This window comes from Cyanistes caeruleus, chromosome 8, assembly GCF_971803275.1.
Source record: "Cyanistes caeruleus chromosome 8, bCyaCae1.hap1.1, whole genome shotgun sequence".
Lineage (NCBI taxonomy): Eukaryota > Metazoa > Chordata > Aves > Passeriformes > Paridae > Cyanistes > Cyanistes caeruleus.
Window position 1 is genome coordinate 3,420,899 of NC_141708.1, and position 18,878 is coordinate 3,439,776.

General features: G+C 42.8%; 1 protein-coding gene across 1 annotated transcript; it reads right to left on the reverse strand.

Moving 5' to 3' along the window:
• Positions 1-2,388: 2,388 nt before the first annotated feature.
• On the reverse strand, positions 2,389-18,227 carry ABRAXAS2 (abraxas 2, BRISC complex subunit). The gene is made up of 9 exons (XM_086899072.1): positions 18,049-18,227; positions 16,768-16,858; positions 13,888-13,924; positions 11,902-11,968; positions 11,289-11,479; positions 10,572-10,691; positions 9,815-9,899; positions 7,872-7,986; positions 2,389-4,621 (listed from the first exon to the last, which is right to left on the reverse strand). Exons 1-9 carry the CDS (start codon positions 18,118-18,120, stop codon positions 4,152-4,154), a joined length of 1,248 nt encoding a protein of 415 aa, XP_086755198.1. The 5' UTR covers positions 18,121-18,227; the 3' UTR covers positions 2,389-4,151.
• Between the last annotated feature and the right edge of the window lie 651 nt (positions 18,228-18,878).

Here is an 18,878-nt window from a genome sequence, read left to right on the forward strand (position 1 = left end):
AACCTCCTAGATTTCCACTGGCACACAGCCTGCTGCTGGATTTACTCCTGCCCACCCACACCACGAGCTGATGCGATTGTGATGATCCCTTCTTTCCTGAAGGTAACTCTTACTGGATCCGGCTGACCTGCTCTGACATCCACCTTCATCTGCAGGGCTTGCCCTGGGAACTTGAGCCTGAAATTCTCTCAGAATAAGGAGCACAAATCTCCCAGGCTGGAGCTCTGGTGAAGTGAGGTCTCCTGAACTTCTGCTCTCCCTGCCTTTGAAGTCTCTCTGCTTCTAGCAGGGGAAATAACACCTGTTGTTCCCAGAAAGGAATCCAGGTATTTCTGTTCACAGCAAAGGAACCTCCTTTTCTCCTTCTTTTAGGAACTTCAGCCAAGATGCTGCTGCACAATATAAGGTTATTTATAGGTAAGAGTGAAGAGCAAGAAAAAGCAGGAGTCAGCAGTTGGAACATTCTTGCTCTTGGTTCCATGAGGTGTGACAGGTGCAGTGGTGAGAGCTCTGCAGGAGCCCCCCAGGGGGACAAATGGAATTTGAGCCACAGGATATTCCTGTCACTGTCTTGACCACAGCCTGGGACAGCTCACAGAATCCCAGAATGGTTTAGGTTGGAAGGAATCTTAAAGATCATCCAGTGCCACCTCCTGCCATGGCAGGGACACCTTCCCCTGTCCCAGCTGCTCCAGCCCCAATGTCCAGCCTGGCCTTGGGCACTGCCAGGGATCCAGGGGCAGCCCCAGCTGCTCTGGGCACCTGTGCCAGGGCCTGCCCACCCTCCCAGCCAGGAATTCCTTCCCAATATCCCATCTAAATTTCTCCTCCTTCAGCTTAAAGCCATCCCCTGTGTCCTGTCCCTCCAGGCCCTTGCCCAAAGCCCCTCTCCAACTCTCTTGGAGTCCCTTCAGGCACTGGAAGGTGTCCAAGTACTTACCAGTTTACTAATAAAACTCTAATTAAATTCTGTTTTCTTCCCAAGTCCATAAGCTACAGAAGAGAGAACTAGAAAGGTACATGCAAATACCCCACAAATCTAACATGACAGAGAAATGTGTGTGTGAAATAAAGATATTAGAGAAAAAAGAGAAAGCCAGAGCAAAATTCACCTCAAAGGAAGCCAGAAACCAACACCTTTTCAGCTGATCTACAGACTGCTGAGAGGCAGAACCATGGAAGAACCAAGCAAAGCAAGTCTGTTAGCAAAAAAAAAAAAAACTTAAAATAAACCTTGCACCAAAAAAAGCAAAGTTTCAGACTGATTCTAGTTACATTCAGTGTACTCAGAAGCATCTTCCCACTTAACAGGAGTTTTACCAGTTTGCTTATCCTATCTTGATGCTACACCAACAGTAACAGCTTCTCTTTACATTTTAACTCAGGACATGTCAGAGGCAGTGAGATGTCCCCAGAGATGTGAGACGTGAACCCCAAACCTGCACAGCCATGAATATGCCAAAATTAACAATGCTCACAAGTCTTTCTGCCAACATCTTCCATCCCATAAGCAAAGACAGGACTTGGAGAATCCCAGAGTGTCAATCCAAGCTAATTTCAGAAATATTTTGATGATGCTTCCTTTTGTAAGCATATGTGACAGTTCTAATTCATTGAGGCTTCCCATATGGTGCAGCCCTGTTCTTCTTACTATCAACAGTCAGAGGGGGAATAGGAGTAAATTTGAAAATAAAGGATACAACAGTTCCAGATTTCTCACAATCAACCAGAAAATATTTTGTTGTACCAGGAAAACTCCAGGATTTGGAACTGAAGGACACAGAAGCCAATTTTCAGTAGCTTTTCCTCAATGCTGCCTCCCTGTTAGAGGACACAGCTACAGGCCCTGCTCCTGGGAATCACCAAGAGGGACTGGAAACCTGGTGTTCCACAGGTGTGAAACTGCACAATTTAGGATTAAAGGTGCTCCCTGTAGCTTTGTGACGGACCACAACCCACCACTGTTACTTTTAACAGGACTGTCATGAAAACTGCAAAGTCTAAGCAGGTGTAATTTTGTCAGAATATTACCTACATTAAAAAAAAAAACAAACCACCAATTAATAAAGCCACACCCTTGTTCTTATGAGTCAGCATTTATGGTGAATGAAAATAGCTGCAGGTAGGCACTGGCTGGAGGGCACAATGACACACCTGTTCCACCTATGTGGTGCATGGAAAACCAAGCAGAACTTTTTGTTAAATAACCCCAGAATTCAAGGATCTTGTAGAAACATAAGCACACATGTCAGGCATGGAATGCTGCCTCTGCCACATCCCCTCAGTCCCCCAAGCACACCAGGCTGAACAAACCACTTCTGAACTGCACTTCTGCTTCCCAGCGAGCTCCTCCACCAACGTGGAACCTGACAAGCATTAAAATCCATCTTAGGATTAAATAAGATTTTATTGTCACATTTAACTGCTTTGTCAGAGATGTACATTTTGCAGGTTTCTGTGCAGAATAAAAATGAAGTCGGTGGCTGCCAAACTGTCAGTTCTGATTCCAGCATCGACACGTTCACACCTGAGCCACAGGTGCTCACAGGTGGTGACTCCACAGCAAGGTCTCTGTTCCAGGGATTGCAACACTCCAAGACAAAAATCCATCCAGTTAAGGCTAATGAGAACAATGTAAAATAGTTAAAACCAGAGCACTAGATGTCTGAAGGTGGAAACACTCGGTAGAAGAGTGGCAATTTTAACATCTCATTTTTTCCCAAAGTTATTTTGCTTAATTTAGTATAGGTAAGGAGAGGGTAATGAACAGACTTTTGCCTATGGATATGACCCAAAAGACTAAAATTTCAGTATGGAAATTTGAGATATTTAAAATTTTGAAGCAACTGCTTTGCTGTTCTGGGTGTAAACTGAAGAAGTGGCTATTGATACCTCCAAGTGATAAATGCTGCAGATAACCTCATCTTAAAATGTGTATTTTCTCATTTACACATCAGGGATAAAGTCCAATAATACAAACTTCTTAGTGGCACAATTTCACATATTTGGGCAACGTTAGCATACAAGCAGTATTTAAATAAAAGTAAGTGCATCCAAACATGAAATTCTCTAAATATACCACACTTCATTTATCCCAAACGGCAGTTTTCTGACGAGAGCTGTAATTCAAATTAAAATAATCATTTACATGATTCACCCAGAGGAAAAGAGGTAATAAACCCAGGGGACTCTCCAAACAATCTTCTCCTACCCTATCCCCTATTTATCACATAAAATAACTCATCTAGAAGCGTAAATCCAATACTCAGATGCAAATAAAATGCAAGTAGCAGTCTCTGATGTTTGTAATTTGCAGACTCCAAAGTCCAATCATGATGGAATTTACTACTTCTGTCGGTCATTTACTCCTGTATGTGCACTTCATATTTATGCTAAAAGAACACATGAGACAATAAATGAGGCTAGTGTGGCGTAAAGTCATTGTAAACCCAGTGAAACCAGAATAATTCTATTTATGACATTCATCTGGATGATTTACCAGGCATCCCACCCCCCAAAAAACCCTTTACAGATAAAAAGGCAACCATCAGTTGAAGTGAGACACATTCTCTTTGTAAAAAAGGTCGAACCAAACCCCTCCTCAGATGAGGGCAGGCCCACAGAAGGAGGTTGACCACATCTTTTCCAATCAGGCTTCTCAGAATTATCAAAATTTCTTTGCTTGCAAAGGCCAATTTGGCTTACCATAGAAAGCTATTCTGAAGGCGGATGATATATTTCTTATTCCCTTTCAAAAATTAAAATTCAAGGCATGATAGTGCAAGAGGTAAGTTTTGATTTGAGAACATTATCTGTAGACTAACTGTGCTTAGTTACTACATCCCAATTTATTGTCTTAAAGAAAATATGGCAACAAAAGCTACAAGATCTCTATAAATTTCATTTTGCCTAATTTACCAGTACATCCATGAACCTCATCAGTATTAGTACAACTTGATTATCCTAATGATTCCATTATAAAACTTGCAAAATGTATCACAAGGTGAATAAACCATCTAGTGCAAGTCTTCTACATTTTGTGTGCACAGTAAGCCTGTGTAGTTCATTTCCTCCGGGTTAAATCCCCAAAATCTCTCGGTAACAATTATGAAAAAACAGTGTCAAGTGGATTTTCTTTGTTTTCCCCCCTATCAAATCTGAGAAGTTTGAGTGTTCCTGGAATCACCATCGGGATGTGCTGAAGGTCGTGACTCCCTTGTCTGTGAATATTCACTGTCAGAGGACTCTGTGGGTTCAAGCAAATTCTCATAATCACTGTCTTCTGATTCGTCAACATTGTCAGCGAGCGCTCTTTGGGAAGATGGCATGGATGCTCCATTGCCAGAATATTTCAATCCTGCAGTTGTGGAAACGTAACTGGAAGAACCGACGGCCTGGGGCCGAGGCATGAAGACGCTGCTGCTCTCCAGGAGCCCGGGGCTGCCAGAACTGTCTTGAGTGGTTGTGTTGAAATCCGAGTACGGCGGGGGAGGATCGGAGACGTCGGAATCTTCGAGTGTGCAGCCTTCCACAGCAAAGCCAGTGTAGGACATTCGGGGAACAAACATGGGTTCCACGTTATCTGTTGGCATTTGCCTGCTTAAAATTGCCTGCTGCATTCCTACAAAGCAAAGAACAGGGGGTAATTAATGCTTTCTTGGCAATGTGCTCCAAATACCTGAGCTGTGACCATCTCGCCTGTCCTCTTTTCTTTCTGCTCGTTATCAAATGCTCATCCCTGGCACTGCTTTCCAACTCCAGTGCTGTCCTCTCAGTCTGCTCTACTCATCTTTCATATTTCTGATTTTAGGCTTAGAGAGTCATCAATACACTACCCCTGACCGTCTCATCAAATCTTAACACGGCATCCTACTCTTAGAGCGTGACAAACTTCTCTAAATTTAGCAGTGCAGCCATGAACCTCATCAGGATCAGCACAGCTCAGTTATCCCAGTGATCCCATTTCAAACCCAAAATGAGTCAGAAAGCAAATAAACTATCCAAGCGCAAGAATGCTACACTTTCATGTGCACAGTCTTCCTGTACAGATCATTTCCTCCAGTTTAAGCTCCCAAAAAACACAGCTACAGGATGTTTCCAAGGCCTGTTGCTGTTCCCACCTCATCTTTTCTCTGTATTTTTCAGCTCCTTCTCACATCAGAAAGCACCTTAGGGCTCAACCTGCCTGTTCTTCTCCACCTGTGTCTTATTCACATTTCATCTATAATAATTGATATGTGATACTGTATCTTAAAAATATCACTTTGTACTTTCAATGCTTCTAGTTGTGCTAGGGGACAATCTCATAACACCTGTGAAGAAATCACTGAGTCTTCTTCCCTCAAATTATTATTTTAAAAACTGCACTCACATTGAAAATCTAAATGATGGTGTTATAGTTGGGAGTATAGCAGGGTTTCAGAACAGGAACATGAAAGTCATCTTAAATGAGATGATCTGGAAATTAATTTGAGGAAGATGTGCACAGGAATAATGAACTGCAAAAGCTGCAAAATGAGGAACACTTGCATCCTTCTGCAGAAAAGAAAGTTGATTTATGTAAACTACAAATATCAGTATGCATGAGGTGTGCTCAGCTGTGGAGATACAGGTATGCATCATTCCACTGTAGCTGTTAAAAGTACAACCAGAATATATGTAATTATGAACATCACAGTTTAAAAAATAGGGAAAACTGGAGAAACTTGTGTTTTGCTACAAAACTCAAGGACTTGTTAGAGATCTAATAATCATGACACAAGAGGAAAGGCTGGAATAACTGGGATTAGTAGGGAAGACTGAAGAAGCCATTTTAGTCTTAAATGCACCTAAGGGCTGGTGCATAAAGGTAAATTTGAGCACTGTACATTAGACACAAGGAAAGAGTTCCTGGCAGGAAGTTTTGTTAAGCACTGGGAGAGGCTGAAGTTTTTGACTGGTTCCTAAGGGGTTATTAACCAAGAAACCTGCCAGAATTGACACTGGAATGTATAAGGTGATGGACACAATGGGATCAGCTCTATTTACTGTATCACTGTATTTCTGGAGAAACCCCAAATGCAGGGTGAGAGCTCCTTTAACCAAGCCACTGAGATGTCTCTTGGGAATTAAAAAAACCACATTACATTCCCTCAAGTGGCTACATAACAGAACTCCATTTCTGGGCCACAACAGGAGAACTGCAGTGGGAGATTTCCTGGCATCTGGGAAGTGCACAGCACTCACCAAAGCCTGGAACATCCTGCTATCACAGAACTATTTCAGTGATCTGGCAACTAAACTCTTAACTGCCTTTTATAATGGAGTGTTTAAGTCATAACCTGTTAACCCAAAGTTTGGAAGAACACGAAGCTCTCACACAATACTCCTGCAGGAACTGGAATCAAACGCTCTCTTTTCCTCACTAAAACACAGGAAATTCTCCCAGTATTGAGCAAGTGAGGGAACAGTAGGCCAGATTCAGTAATTAACTACTCACATCTAAAAATACTGCAGAGCTCCAAGCTGCATGTTTTCTTGTTTCAGCCCTCTCACATGATTCTCTGCTCTGGCATGAATTCTCAGTCCAGCATTTGCATCTCCCTGGTAGTACCCAGAGTTAAGTGCTGACTGCTCTTCCTCCTCCTCCTCCTCCTTCTCCTCCAGCTTTTCCCATCTGTGCTGGGATCAGCTCCAGTCACATTAAATATCCACCTCTACTTCCCCATAGTAGCAGTTCCCTGCCTACTTCATCTACAGCCAAGCAGGAAACAGCAGTGACTCATTTACTTCCACCTTTTAAATGGTCCTGGGCTAATCCCAGCTCTGTCACCTTATCTTTGAGGTTCAGAGAAAGAAGAACTTGGGCTGACAGATCAAACTGTGCACTAAAATGTTCATGTGATAACAATACTTTGCTGCCTGAAGAAAATTAAAATACCAGTAACAGAAGCAGCAGGCTGAGTTTAGGGTGTTCACCCATCTAAACCATCACTTGTCACACACTGCTTTAGGTTACAGGATACAGAAATAATAAAAAAACACCCCACAGCTAAAATGACAAGATTGCATTGCTTATCATTTCAAAACAAGGCTAAAAAGAGGCAGTGTTTGCTGAAATGTGTAATTTACTTATGAATTATTTAGGTTTTTATCTTACTTCCCATTTGCCTATTCTCTGCCCCTACTCTCTACCTTCAGTCCTCCCTTGCACTCACAAATTTAATTAGATCAGCAATGCCTCTTTGGAAAGAACCAAATGCTTCACAAAACTTACTACTGCTAACCAAAGTCTCCTGAGGCCACACTCAGTTTTTTTGGAAGGAGGGACAGTGGCAATCAGCCAAATCTGCTCACACAGCAAGGCTCACTGACTCAGGAAATCATGGAGCAGCAAAATAAGATAAACAACACCCACAAAGATTTACCTCAACACTGAATAGTCGTACTTCAGTGCTAAACAGCTTTACCACTAAGTCAGCAAATGGGAGTGGGAGTAACAACTACAAAACCTTGGATAGCTCCTGGCCTGTGAGCACAGTACCCCATTTCTCTCCTTCCAAAAGAATCTCTCCAGTTTTTTGCTTTTTTCCCCCATTTTTCTTTTCCTACAACTGATCTTTTCCTGTGTTATTTCCAAAACTGACTTGCTCATTCTTTCCTATATTTTAAGCTTGCTAACACTGGATGATTCCAGCAGAAATACCTGCAACACACACTTTCACAGCTCAGGTGTCATTCAAGATAAATTCATCATATTGCCCTTCCCAATGGGACATTTTTTCCCATGAGTTATCAGCAAGACAACTATTATTTTAATTCCACAAAACCTTTTCTTCTTACAGCATCTGCTTCTGAAAAAAAAAAAAAAAGGTAATTGAAAGGCAACTTACTTATTTCTTGTTCTTTTTCATTCTTCTTTTGTGCGATTTGCCTTTTTAACTTGTTTACATCAGCTTGAAAAGATTCAACAACACGTTCACTTTTTTCTACATCTATACATACTGCCTGGGAGAAAAACATAAGATATGCTAAGATTGGGCAAAAGTATAAGAAATAGTTTCATGACACCATTAATAACGCTACAACCAGATAAGCCATCTAAGCACAAAACTAAAAGCAGGATTTAACTGTAGCAGAAATGCTCAACCTCAAGATTGTTTTCTTTACTGGCTGTTGCTGCATTATAGAGGAAAAGCATTTCCCAAATAACTCATCATGACAGAAGATTTGTAATAAGATCCAAAGCTGGTTAGTGTCTCATCCCTGGAAGTGCTCAGGATGGATGAGGCTCGGAGCAACCTGGGACAGTGGAAGGTGTCCCTGCCATGGCAGGGGGTGGAATGGGATGAGCTTTAAGGTCCCTTCCCACTCAAAGCATTCTGTGATCCTGTGAAATTAAGTATTGGTCATGATCACATCCAGGCATGGTGATTCCACCACTGTCTTGAACAGCCTATTCCAATGCCTGACAGCCCTCTCAGGGAAAAAAATTGCTCCAAATCTCCAAACTAAAGTGTCACTAGAGGACATGAAATGATTCACATGAACACCTCTGTGTCAGAACAAAAACCCATCCCTTTATTCTCTGACTCCAGTATTTATAGATTCTCGACAATGAACAGGGATTGGATAATCAAGTTACCACCTTCCCAAGCACACTGCTCACGAGAAACGTCCATCAAAAGATGTTTCTCAGAAGGAATGTGATAAACAACTTATGCTTATGTTACTTTCATGGAAGAGTAACTAAAACTATGAAAATATCAGAAGGCTTCAGTTTCCAGGGCTACACCTAAACCTCCCCTGGTGCAACTTCAGGTGGTTCCCTCTCCTCTTGTCACTTGTTACCCGGGAGAAGAGAGCAACAATGTCTCTCCTCAGCCTCCTTTTCTCCAGGCCACAGAAGCCCATTTCCATTTTTCCAGACAGTAATTGAAACAACAGCAGGAGCACAGAGGATAGCCATGCTCCTGGCAAGAACAGCATTACACAACAATTAGCTAATGGATACATCTCTGAAGAGAAATTTTCCTATTCCCTGAAGCTGCCCTGAAAGTGTCTGCCTTACCCACCTTCCAAAGGAGGTTGGAAGGTGCAACTTCCCAGTGAGAAAGAGCAGCTCCCCCTGTGCAGGCAGGTGCAGGGGATGGTTGGAGGGATTGCTCCTTGTTCCCTGCTCCAGGAGCCAGCCAGCAGAGCTGAGCTGGATCAGAGCCATGAATCCCCCCAGGGCAGATGTAAAGGGAAAGCCTGGGAACAAGCTGTGACTCCAGCACAATTAGCAGATGTGTGAGCTCCCGGGGCAGCACAGCTCCACTGCTCTTCACACAGGACAAGCTGTGAACTGACAAGCTCACAATGAGCAGAGCTGACACTCCAGGCATTTTCAGATGCTTTGGCACATTTGGAGCAGGATTCACTCATGCTCCACACAAAATGTTCACAAGTTTTAACTAACAGATGGTGCTCTGCTCATGCTCCATACCCAGAGCCAGGAGTCATTTTTAAACCTCTGCAAATCCCTACAGCCTTCAGCAGGGTTTCTCTTCACTGCAAACCCTTAAAAATAAGTAACACCTCCCATAATTCACTAAGTATTAAATAATTTATTTGCAAAAGAGAAAAAATTGGTGCTATTTGTACCAACCACTTTCACTGCAAATGCTCACATTAAATAGAAACTGAGACATTTTAAGTCAGACTTATTCTCCTACAGTTCATGATAATTGTTTATGAGCTCTAAAAATCTCCATCTCCTCCACTCCTGCTTTAACCAAAGGATGAATTAAAGGTGCCACATATATATAGACCCATACAGAGTAAAGGATGTTACCTGTACTTTTTCCTGAAGTGCATTATAAACCTGATAGATAGCCCTGATGTCCTTCATCACTCCATCTTTGTCAAAAAAATCAGTACTAAAAAAGAAAACAAAGCAGAAATCATTAGTGAGAAAAGACAATACAGGTTTCTAGCTCATGCTGTATTTGAATTCCTGTTAAGCAGTCTATCACTGTATTTTTAAAATATATCTTACTGCTAAATATGCTATTTTAGCAGTAGTATATTGCAAAAAATGTACCATACTGTCATAAACAAATTTGGACAATAGCATATTCAATACCAAAATTCTTTCTGGAACAATAAAGTCTCATTTGAATGAGATTAAACTTGTGCCAAAATCTTTAAGCTTGTATAATTTCATTGTTAACAGACAGAAAAGCTACTTTGAATTTATGGCATTTAATTGAAAATACTTAAGGAAAAACATCAAGAATTCAATTCTTCTGAGGCAGAGTTCAAGTGCACACAGAATTCCTTGGGGAGGCGGGTGCTGGGTGGAAATCAAGTCAGAAGCTTCCAGCCAGAAGGGCCCCAGCATGGACTGGCCACATCAGCTCTGCTTTTCTGAAGAGTGTACCAAGTTCCCTTGGTTCTTCTTTCTAACCAGGAAAAAAGCACACTGGGAACTGACCACTCTCCTCCAGAACTGGTTTTTCTCTGCTCAACATGCACATTTGTAGTTTTCTCTGTGAGGCACAGAGTGTAGAGCTTGATGACTACTTTATTTAAAAAGGAAAAGTCCTTACCCGTGTTCCTTAATAACTTTGGCATAATTCTGAGAAGTATTTGGCACTGAAGAAACTTTGTATTCCTGTTGACTAGTGTTGCCTAGATTAGGAATAGTAAGTGACACCCTTTGATTATACCTGCAGAGAAAGTCCAGAAAGATTCCTTAATTCATTTGAAAAAGATTCTTTTACAAATACTTGATATTATCCCATCCCTCTGATGATCAGAACTCATCTAATTTTAAAGCTTCTGCACTAGGTTTGTTATAAAAGTAGCTCAGTATTACAAGTTGTGTTCAAAACAAATGCAGGATCAAAAACCCTTACTAAAGAGCTACCTCTACACCTCCAAGAACCTTTGTGCTAACTGAAGGTTTATTTAGTTTGTGCAAACTAAATAACGTGCAAACTACCAGAGATACATTCAGATCCAATGTAAGAAACATGGTAGTGATATCTGACGTCTAAAATAGACCTTTTTTGTCTGAAAATTTAGAGATTGAAAAGAATTTTTGCTCACCCTAATTATAATTTATAAATTATTTGCACAAAAAAAAAAACCCCACAAAAACAAAGGAATAAAACTTGCCATCATTAATAAGCACCCCAAGACATCACTGGACAAACACAAAGCCTTCTTTAAGTGCAATTGTACAAACTTCTAAATAGTTTAAAGAATAGCAGTAAAAAGCAGAACAAAGAATGAAGACTGATTTGTTGCCAGAGTTTGCTTACCTGCGGTTTGGTCTAAAAAGCACATATTCTAAAGCATGTGTTGAATTATTTGCAGTGGAAATGAAGCTGAAGAGAAGGAAGACGAGATCAGGTACTCCAAGGATGTGTGTCAGCTGTTTATGGATGATGTGCTCTCTGTATGACATCTGCTGCTGAGTGTTTCTCCTAAATCTGTACCATCCAATAACGTTCTGTAATCAAAGTACATCAGGAAAAACCCACAGTGTTATCTCAGAGACACAGATTTACCTCCTGGGAGTAAAGGGGCTGATATTGTGCTATCACCATTACCCAAAAGCTTTAAGACAACTAAACAAACTTAATTCCTTGAGATTTGGGTTAGAGATGCTCAATACAGCCTTACACTTTTGGAGACCTACACTTAAATCCTTTGAATTTCTTCAGGGAAACTAGACATGGCCCTCAGTTTAATCTAAGCACCACAAATCCATCAACTTCTGTACAGGATAAGCCCTGGAACAAAACAAACCATCAGATTTGTGAAAGGAAGTATTTATTCTAGTTAACTACCTTTTTTTTTTTTTTTTTCCATTTGTTTTCCAAATCCACTCTTTCTAATGCCTACAACTAGAGGAAAAGATAGAAAACTTACTTTTCTTCGGTCTTTGAGAATTCTGTCCAAACTCTCCTCATTAACTTTGCCTGCATAGTCATAAAAGCTTGAACAAGAAGGAAGAGAGAAAGTTAGGTACACAGTTTATACACACATATTTCACATAAAGCAAATAATTTATACTTTGAGTGTTCTAAAAGTAGATGGCATTCTAGACAAAACAAAGCAACTTCCAGAGCCTTACCTTTGCCAACAGAAATGCACTGTGCAATTTTATTTTGACCAGTGTTCTGTAAAACCCTGTTTTGATAATTAGAGGACTACCAGCCCAGAAGAAATGAAAGCAGGGCCATTTTAGATGCAATCCCAAATCAATTTTTTGAGCTCCAATCCTGCAATTTACTCACATGGCTGGATGCTTAAAGCCAAAAGAGTCAGCAATAATTCAAAGTATCATGGTCTTTCCATATGGTTCCGCTTCCACAGCTGAACCGAAACCCTGATGTGTTGTTATTTTGTGGACACGACAGATTTAGGAATTTATAAATCTACCTATGCAGACAGGTTTAGAAATTCAGGTAGATCAGAGTACATGATAAAAGGAAAAACATTTGAAAACAGATTCCTCCTTGGTCTCTTTCAAGAGCTGACACTAACTCCTAAAGCAGTGTGGGAAAATGCTCTGGTTTACAAGTTTATGACTTCAACTTTTGTGGGGGGTGGGGTAAAAAACCACCAAATCCTGAGCTCAGGGCTTGGCTGGTAAATAATGATGGAAACACCATTTGCTTCAAGGTGTAAGTTGCTGGGAAAACTCAGACTACAGCTAATGCTAAATTTGGGACACTATGTTATATCTGCACAATTTTTTCAATTCATGTTTGCAATATCTATTTATAATCCTGGTCAGTAGTGGATTCCAACTCCTTCCCTGTCTGTGCTTTATAGGAATAACCAACAGCACACTCTGGCCCTGATAAAAAGTGTATGAGCTGTGAGAGTTTCTGGTGCTGTGCAGAAAATGAATTCATCAGCTTTCCTGAGCAGCAGCATGCAGTGAGATCCTGCCTGCTCCCCTTCCTCCATCAGCTCTGGCACTAACAACCAATTCCTTGCCTGGGGGAAGCAGAGAACGTGATCCGTGTGGATATGTGCTGCACAAAGCATCCCTGGGATCCAGGAGGAGCTGACCAGACACTGGGATATTATCTCCATGTGTGGAGTCTGCAGCATTTAAATCACTGGGCTAAGAGTACCCTCTCTGTAATTAACAGCCAGCAAGTGACTGACTGCAGCTTTTCTCTTTAATGCAACCAGTGTCAATCATAATGTCTAAGCTACTGTGTCTTCTTAATTGGCTGGAAATCTCTCAAGACAAGAGGAGATTAATTGGGAAATCCTTCTCAAAAGGAATTCTAGACAGTGCTTTAGAAGCCATCACTGTGTAACAAGTGAAGGCTATAGAGAAAATCTACATGTAAATAGATGGAAGCTGTTAAATAGAATATATTAGCCTCATATTTAATTTAAATCCTGGAGTTCAGGAGATCAGAAGGCACAAGTAACTAGCAAGCTGAAAATTTTAGAGTAATTAGTTGGTGCAGGTTGGTTCCACTAAGCACAAACCAACTTGTTAACCCAGCAAGTTACCAGGGTTAGGGGACACAGGGGATGCTGTGACCCACAAGGCCCAGGCAGAGCCAGCCTAAGACTACGATAATTTAAATTGATTTTGACATTCATCCTCATCATCAGAGAGATGCGAGCTGACCTGACTGCTGTCCTACCTCCACCAGCTACACAAGATGGAAATCCAAAGAGATAGAGAAATAAACCCCTTCCAAGCTATATTAAAACTGTAAATTCCTACATTGATTGTCATGGCTGGTGCCCTTTCTGTGTGTTTCTGTAAAACCATCAGATGAGCAAACACTGGCAGGGACATTTGAAATGCTAATATATTGCAGGCAGCTCCCTATTTTTATATTCTGCAGCCACCACAGCAAGACAACAAAAGAAGCTTACCTAAAGAGTTTTGAACAAGGCTCATGGTTATGGATTTCTGCAACAACAAACAAAAAAAATGACATATGTCCAACTGATCCAGGCAAAGAGAAATTACAGTGGCATATCTTGCATGAACTTTCCACATCAGAGCTACTGAGCAAGAAGCATTTGTGTCAGACTACACACTGCCCTTAATGTCTCAACACTTGATGACACAGCACCATACCCAGAAAACTGCCTTCACTTTATAATTTGCCCTTTTACATAGAAAAATATTTTAACAAATATTTTTGACAAATATTTAATAAATAATACTTTAACAAAAATTTTAACAGGGAAGGCATACACTTGCTCAGATACACAGAGATTTATCTGAGCCTCAAATACACAGTTTTGATAGTTCCAAACTCCTTACAAAGGCATTTCTGATTTTTGGGGTTTTTTTTCCTAAACCTTTCCACAACAAATTACTTGCATGAAATACATTGTTTGTTACAGCAGCAAGGAATAAAAAAGGGATGGGGAAGGGAATCACTGAAATACATTGTAGTGTTTAAAGAGGCAAGGCAAACAGAATATCTAATGAGAAAAGGGGTTGAAAGCAATTTCAAAATATTTAGCTGCACTTTATGATTCTGTTATATGAAATATTAAAAAGTCAGGGCAGTGTTTTTTCATTGGAAAGGTTGTGATAAATGCTCAGATGCTTATTTCATCAGCAAACATTGTAACACATAAGTAATCTTGAAGGAGAGTGAGAAAAGAGTAAAGATCCAATCTTACATTATCTTTCCAACACCAAGCATCCCTATTTTTTCAGGGGCTTGGAGCAACCTGGTCTAGTGGAATGTGTTCCTGCCCATGGCAGGAGGTGGGACAAGACGGGGTTTAGGGTCCCTTTCAACCCAAACCATCCTGGGATTGTGAGACCACACAGCACAAATATTTCCACTGGAGTTGAGCAGTAACTTTGTTCCAGCTCTGCCTCCCTGCAGTGATTCACCACCTGCTGCTCCTGTGGCTGCCATCTCAGCAGAGGCACCAGAGGATGGAACACAGCTCCCAAGAACAGCAGCCAGCACACATCCACATCCCAGCACATTTGGTGTCTATCAAAACAAGGCCCTGAGCATCCATTCCAGGCACACTGCCTGAGAAACTGCACATTCCCACTGGCAACAACTCCTCAGGATGCTGCTGGTAGAGTTACTGACTCCCTTTATTTGATATAAAATTGTATCAACTCTAATATTTTCACACCATCATGCAGGAACCTGTGGAAACAATCTGCTAACAAAGCTTGTAAGTACAATTATTCCTGCCTACAGCAATTCCTTCCAGCAAATACATTGCAACAACATTCTTGATTCTTGGGTGATGATATTGCTACATAGACCTTGAGTTTTGAGAAAGAGGAAGCAAGAAACCTCCTGCTCAGACCCCATGAAGCAGCCAACATTTTAAATTTAAGGTTTACACATTGACTTATTTACATATATGTATATATATAGTACACATACTATGTACACACACATATATATTTAAACACCACTGAACTGGGAGTCCAAGAGTTAATTTTGGTGAATAAATATTGAAGTAAAAATGGCAAATAAAAAAAATAACCAGGAGGTCTTTAAGAGTGGGTAATTTCCATTTTCATAAAGTCACTCTAACCAACAATGTGACAAAGGGATGATTTAAAAAGGGAGCAATTTTTAACACCACAAACACTTGGTTTAGGAAACCAGGCCAAGGCTGCAGGTGGTGACATCACTGCCAACAATAATCAAGATCAGTGACCACTGAAGAGCAAGGTCTAATTTAAAAACCTAAAAATGACTGGCTCTGTCAGTTTTGTCTGAACACAAAAAGCCATCAGCAACTCTCTGATAGTGATTATATGCAAACACAAAAAATGCTATGCCTTTATCTTCTGGAATTTAGCTCGTTACTGACACTTCATAGTCAATTTACCACCAGTGTTCTCTTAGGAATAACCAGAACAGGAAACTACTCAACCTTCTGGAGTCCAGAGCACAAAACCATCACCACTGCAAGGTGGGAAATCTCTTGGGATGTAACGTGGTACCACTGCACATGTTCACAGATCACCTGTTTTGTGTCAGAATAACATCTGAGAGTCAATCCAGAGCTGTTTGTGTTTTCACTGAGCTTTATGCACACCCTGCTTTGTTATCTGGGATCTTATTCACAAAGCCAGGTATTTAAGGAGGCTTAAATATATTTTAACAGCTGGTTATATATCTAGAAACAAAAAGGCAGTTTCTTTCAGGGCTTTCCTATTTTCTATAAACCAAACATTGAACACCTTCTCATTCAAGTCTAAAAAATTCTCCTTTGACCAACACTTAAGAGCAAGATCTTTTATCTTTGTTCAGTTTTCACAACACATCAGCTGTACAGAACTTGTGTTTATCAACAAATTGTCTGACAAATATTCCTTGTCCAGTCCTGATGTGACAGTTTATGATGTCACCAACTCCCAGCCATCCATCCAAACCTGCTACTGAAAATCTGCCCCTTTCAGTATCAGTTAATCAAGCAATGAATTAATTTTAATTTGAGCACATGCTGTATTTAAGCAACTGTATCAAGCAGGAAATTCCCCACAGTAATTTTTTCATCATGGAATACAGACAAATATCTTCAATAAATAATATTTCCTCCATAAAAGGAGGTGCATAAACCCCCTGTAACTTGCAAAGGTTTGTCTCCTTCCCTCACATCTCAACCACAAACACACAGACACTGTGGCAAACGTGATCCTGACACACCCTGTGATGGTCTCACATGAGAAGCAATTCTTAATGAAACTTCCTGAAAACCTGAAACCTCAGCAGCGCCTATTTCAGAACAACTCAAAGTTACATCACTTACCTATCACTTGTAGAAATTCAGTGTTGCTGATCTGGGAATCACTAATGCTAAAAGTCTCTTCTTGTCTCACCTCTCCTAGTAGAAATCCTTCCTGCAATTTTAAAAGAAGGAGATTAAAAATAGAAAAAAAAAAAAAAAATCCACTATATGCAGTTGTTTACTGTAACTTTCTTAGCTTCAAACTGAAACAAAGATGAAGTTTACAAGACACATCTGAGCTGCAGTGGATACAAACTTTCCTGAGGTTTCACCAAAGCTGATTTTCTGCTTTGCCAGCGTCCTTTTACAACAGCAGGGATGTGTTGTCCAAAAGGAACATTCTACACACAAGGCAAACACAACACAAAAGGGAGGGCTCTGCCCCAGCCCCAGCAGGAGAAGGAGGCCTGAGCAGGATGCTGCTCTGCTCCAGCAAAGCCAAGGGAAGAGGAGTTTAAACCTGTGGGGATTTACACAAATTTTAGTGTGGAGACTAGGCTGGACCCTGAACAACACCAGGGACTGCAAAAGCCAGAAGGCAATTTAGAAGTAAGGCAATCTTACGGTAAATTAATTTATTCTCCATCCCTACCCAAAATGAAGAAGGAGACTGAGCTGGAATCAGGAGGTTTTGGCACAAGGTGCAGAGGAAAAGAGCAAGCTCAGGCTAAAAATGTGCCAACAAAACCGAGGGATTCGGGAACACCCCGGCTCTGCACTGCGCCCGTGGTCAGTCGCAGCTGCTGGAAAGCCGCTCATGGAGTTTTTACAGGAGCGTTTTCCTCCTACAACCCGAGTCCTGCGGGAGCCCCACCCCGCGGGGAGCACCCCACAGCCCGGGGAACAGCCCCGACACGCCCGGGGAGCACCCCTGGTACCCCACATCCTGAGGACAGCATCTCGCGGACCCCACACCCCGGGGGGAGCATCCTGGGGACCACACACACCGGGAGAAGCGCCTCGGGCACCCCACATCGCAGGGAGCAGCCGGGACACCCCACATCCCAGCCGGGAAGGAGCAAACCGGGCACCCCATATCTCGGGTACCCCGCGGAGCATCCGGGGCACCCCACACGCCGGACACCCCACATCCCGCAAAGAGCCGGCAGGACGCCCCACATCCCGCCCGGACACTCCACATCCCGCCCCGCTGTGTCCGTCTGGGGCCGCCCCCGCCCGCTGTGACCCGCGGCCGGGCCCCACCGGCGGCGGCGCGGCCTGGAAGCTCCGCAGCGCAACCGCCGGCCGGGGTGCAGCGTGAGGGAGCCCCGCGGGCCCGGGGTGGCGGCGGGGGGCACGTACGTGGTCGGCGCTGCTGTTGGCGCTGCAGTAGCACACCGAGCTGAAGGTGTAGCCGGAGATGGACGCCGCCATGACGGACACACCGCCGCCGCCGCCGCCACGGCGCACGCGCGCCGGACGCACGCCCGCTTCCGGCGGCGCCGCGGGGCCTCATGGGGAGTGTAGTCCCGGGGGGCAGTGGGGTACCCGCATGGGGAGGGTGGGAAGCTGTCGGAGCGAGGCGTTGGACCATCGAGTTCGGAACAGACCCCTGAGTCCATCGAGCCCAACCTGTGACTCATAACCACCTGTGACCCAGCCCAGAGCACTGAGTGACTCATCCAGAGGTTCCTGGGACACCTCCAGGGATGGGGACTCCAAACCCTTGGAGTGGAAACATTTGATTGGAAAGGTAGCCCTTTCCAACCCTCAACAACTTCTTCTATGAAGACATTCCTCCTGATATCCACCCTGAGCCTCCCCTGGCCCAACCTGAGGCCGTTCCCTCTCCTCCTGTCCCTGTTCCCTGGGAGCAGATCCCAAGTCCCCCCGGCTGTCCCCTCCTGCCAGGGACTTGTGCAGAGCCAGAAATTCCCCCTGAGCCTCCTTTGCTCCAGGTTGAGCCCCTTTCCAGCTCCCTCAGGAATTCTCCAGCCCCTTCCCAGCTCCCTCAGGAATTCTCCAGCCCCTTCCCAGCTCTGTTCTCTTCCCTGGACACGCTCCAGCCCCTCAATGTGTCTCATCGTGAGGAATACTGATGTGCCAGAGCCTGTCCAGAAGAGGCCACAGAGGTGATGAGATGGAGCCCCTCTGCTCTGGGACAGACTGGGAGCTGGGGGTGCTCACCTGGA

Coding starts and splice junctions, on each gene's coding strand:
- ABRAXAS2 (XM_086899072.1), bottom strand. CDS start 18,120: ATGGCGGCGTCCATCTCCGGCTACACCTTCAGCTCGGTGTGCTACTGC. Junction 11,480..11,901: donor TTCTCAAAGACCGAAGAAAA/GTAAGTTTTCTA, acceptor CTTTGATTACAG/AACGTTATTGGATGGTACAG. Junction 7,987..9,814: donor CACTTCAGGAAAAAGTACAG/GTAACATCCTTT, acceptor TTTTTCTCCCAG/GCAGTATGTATAGATGTAGA.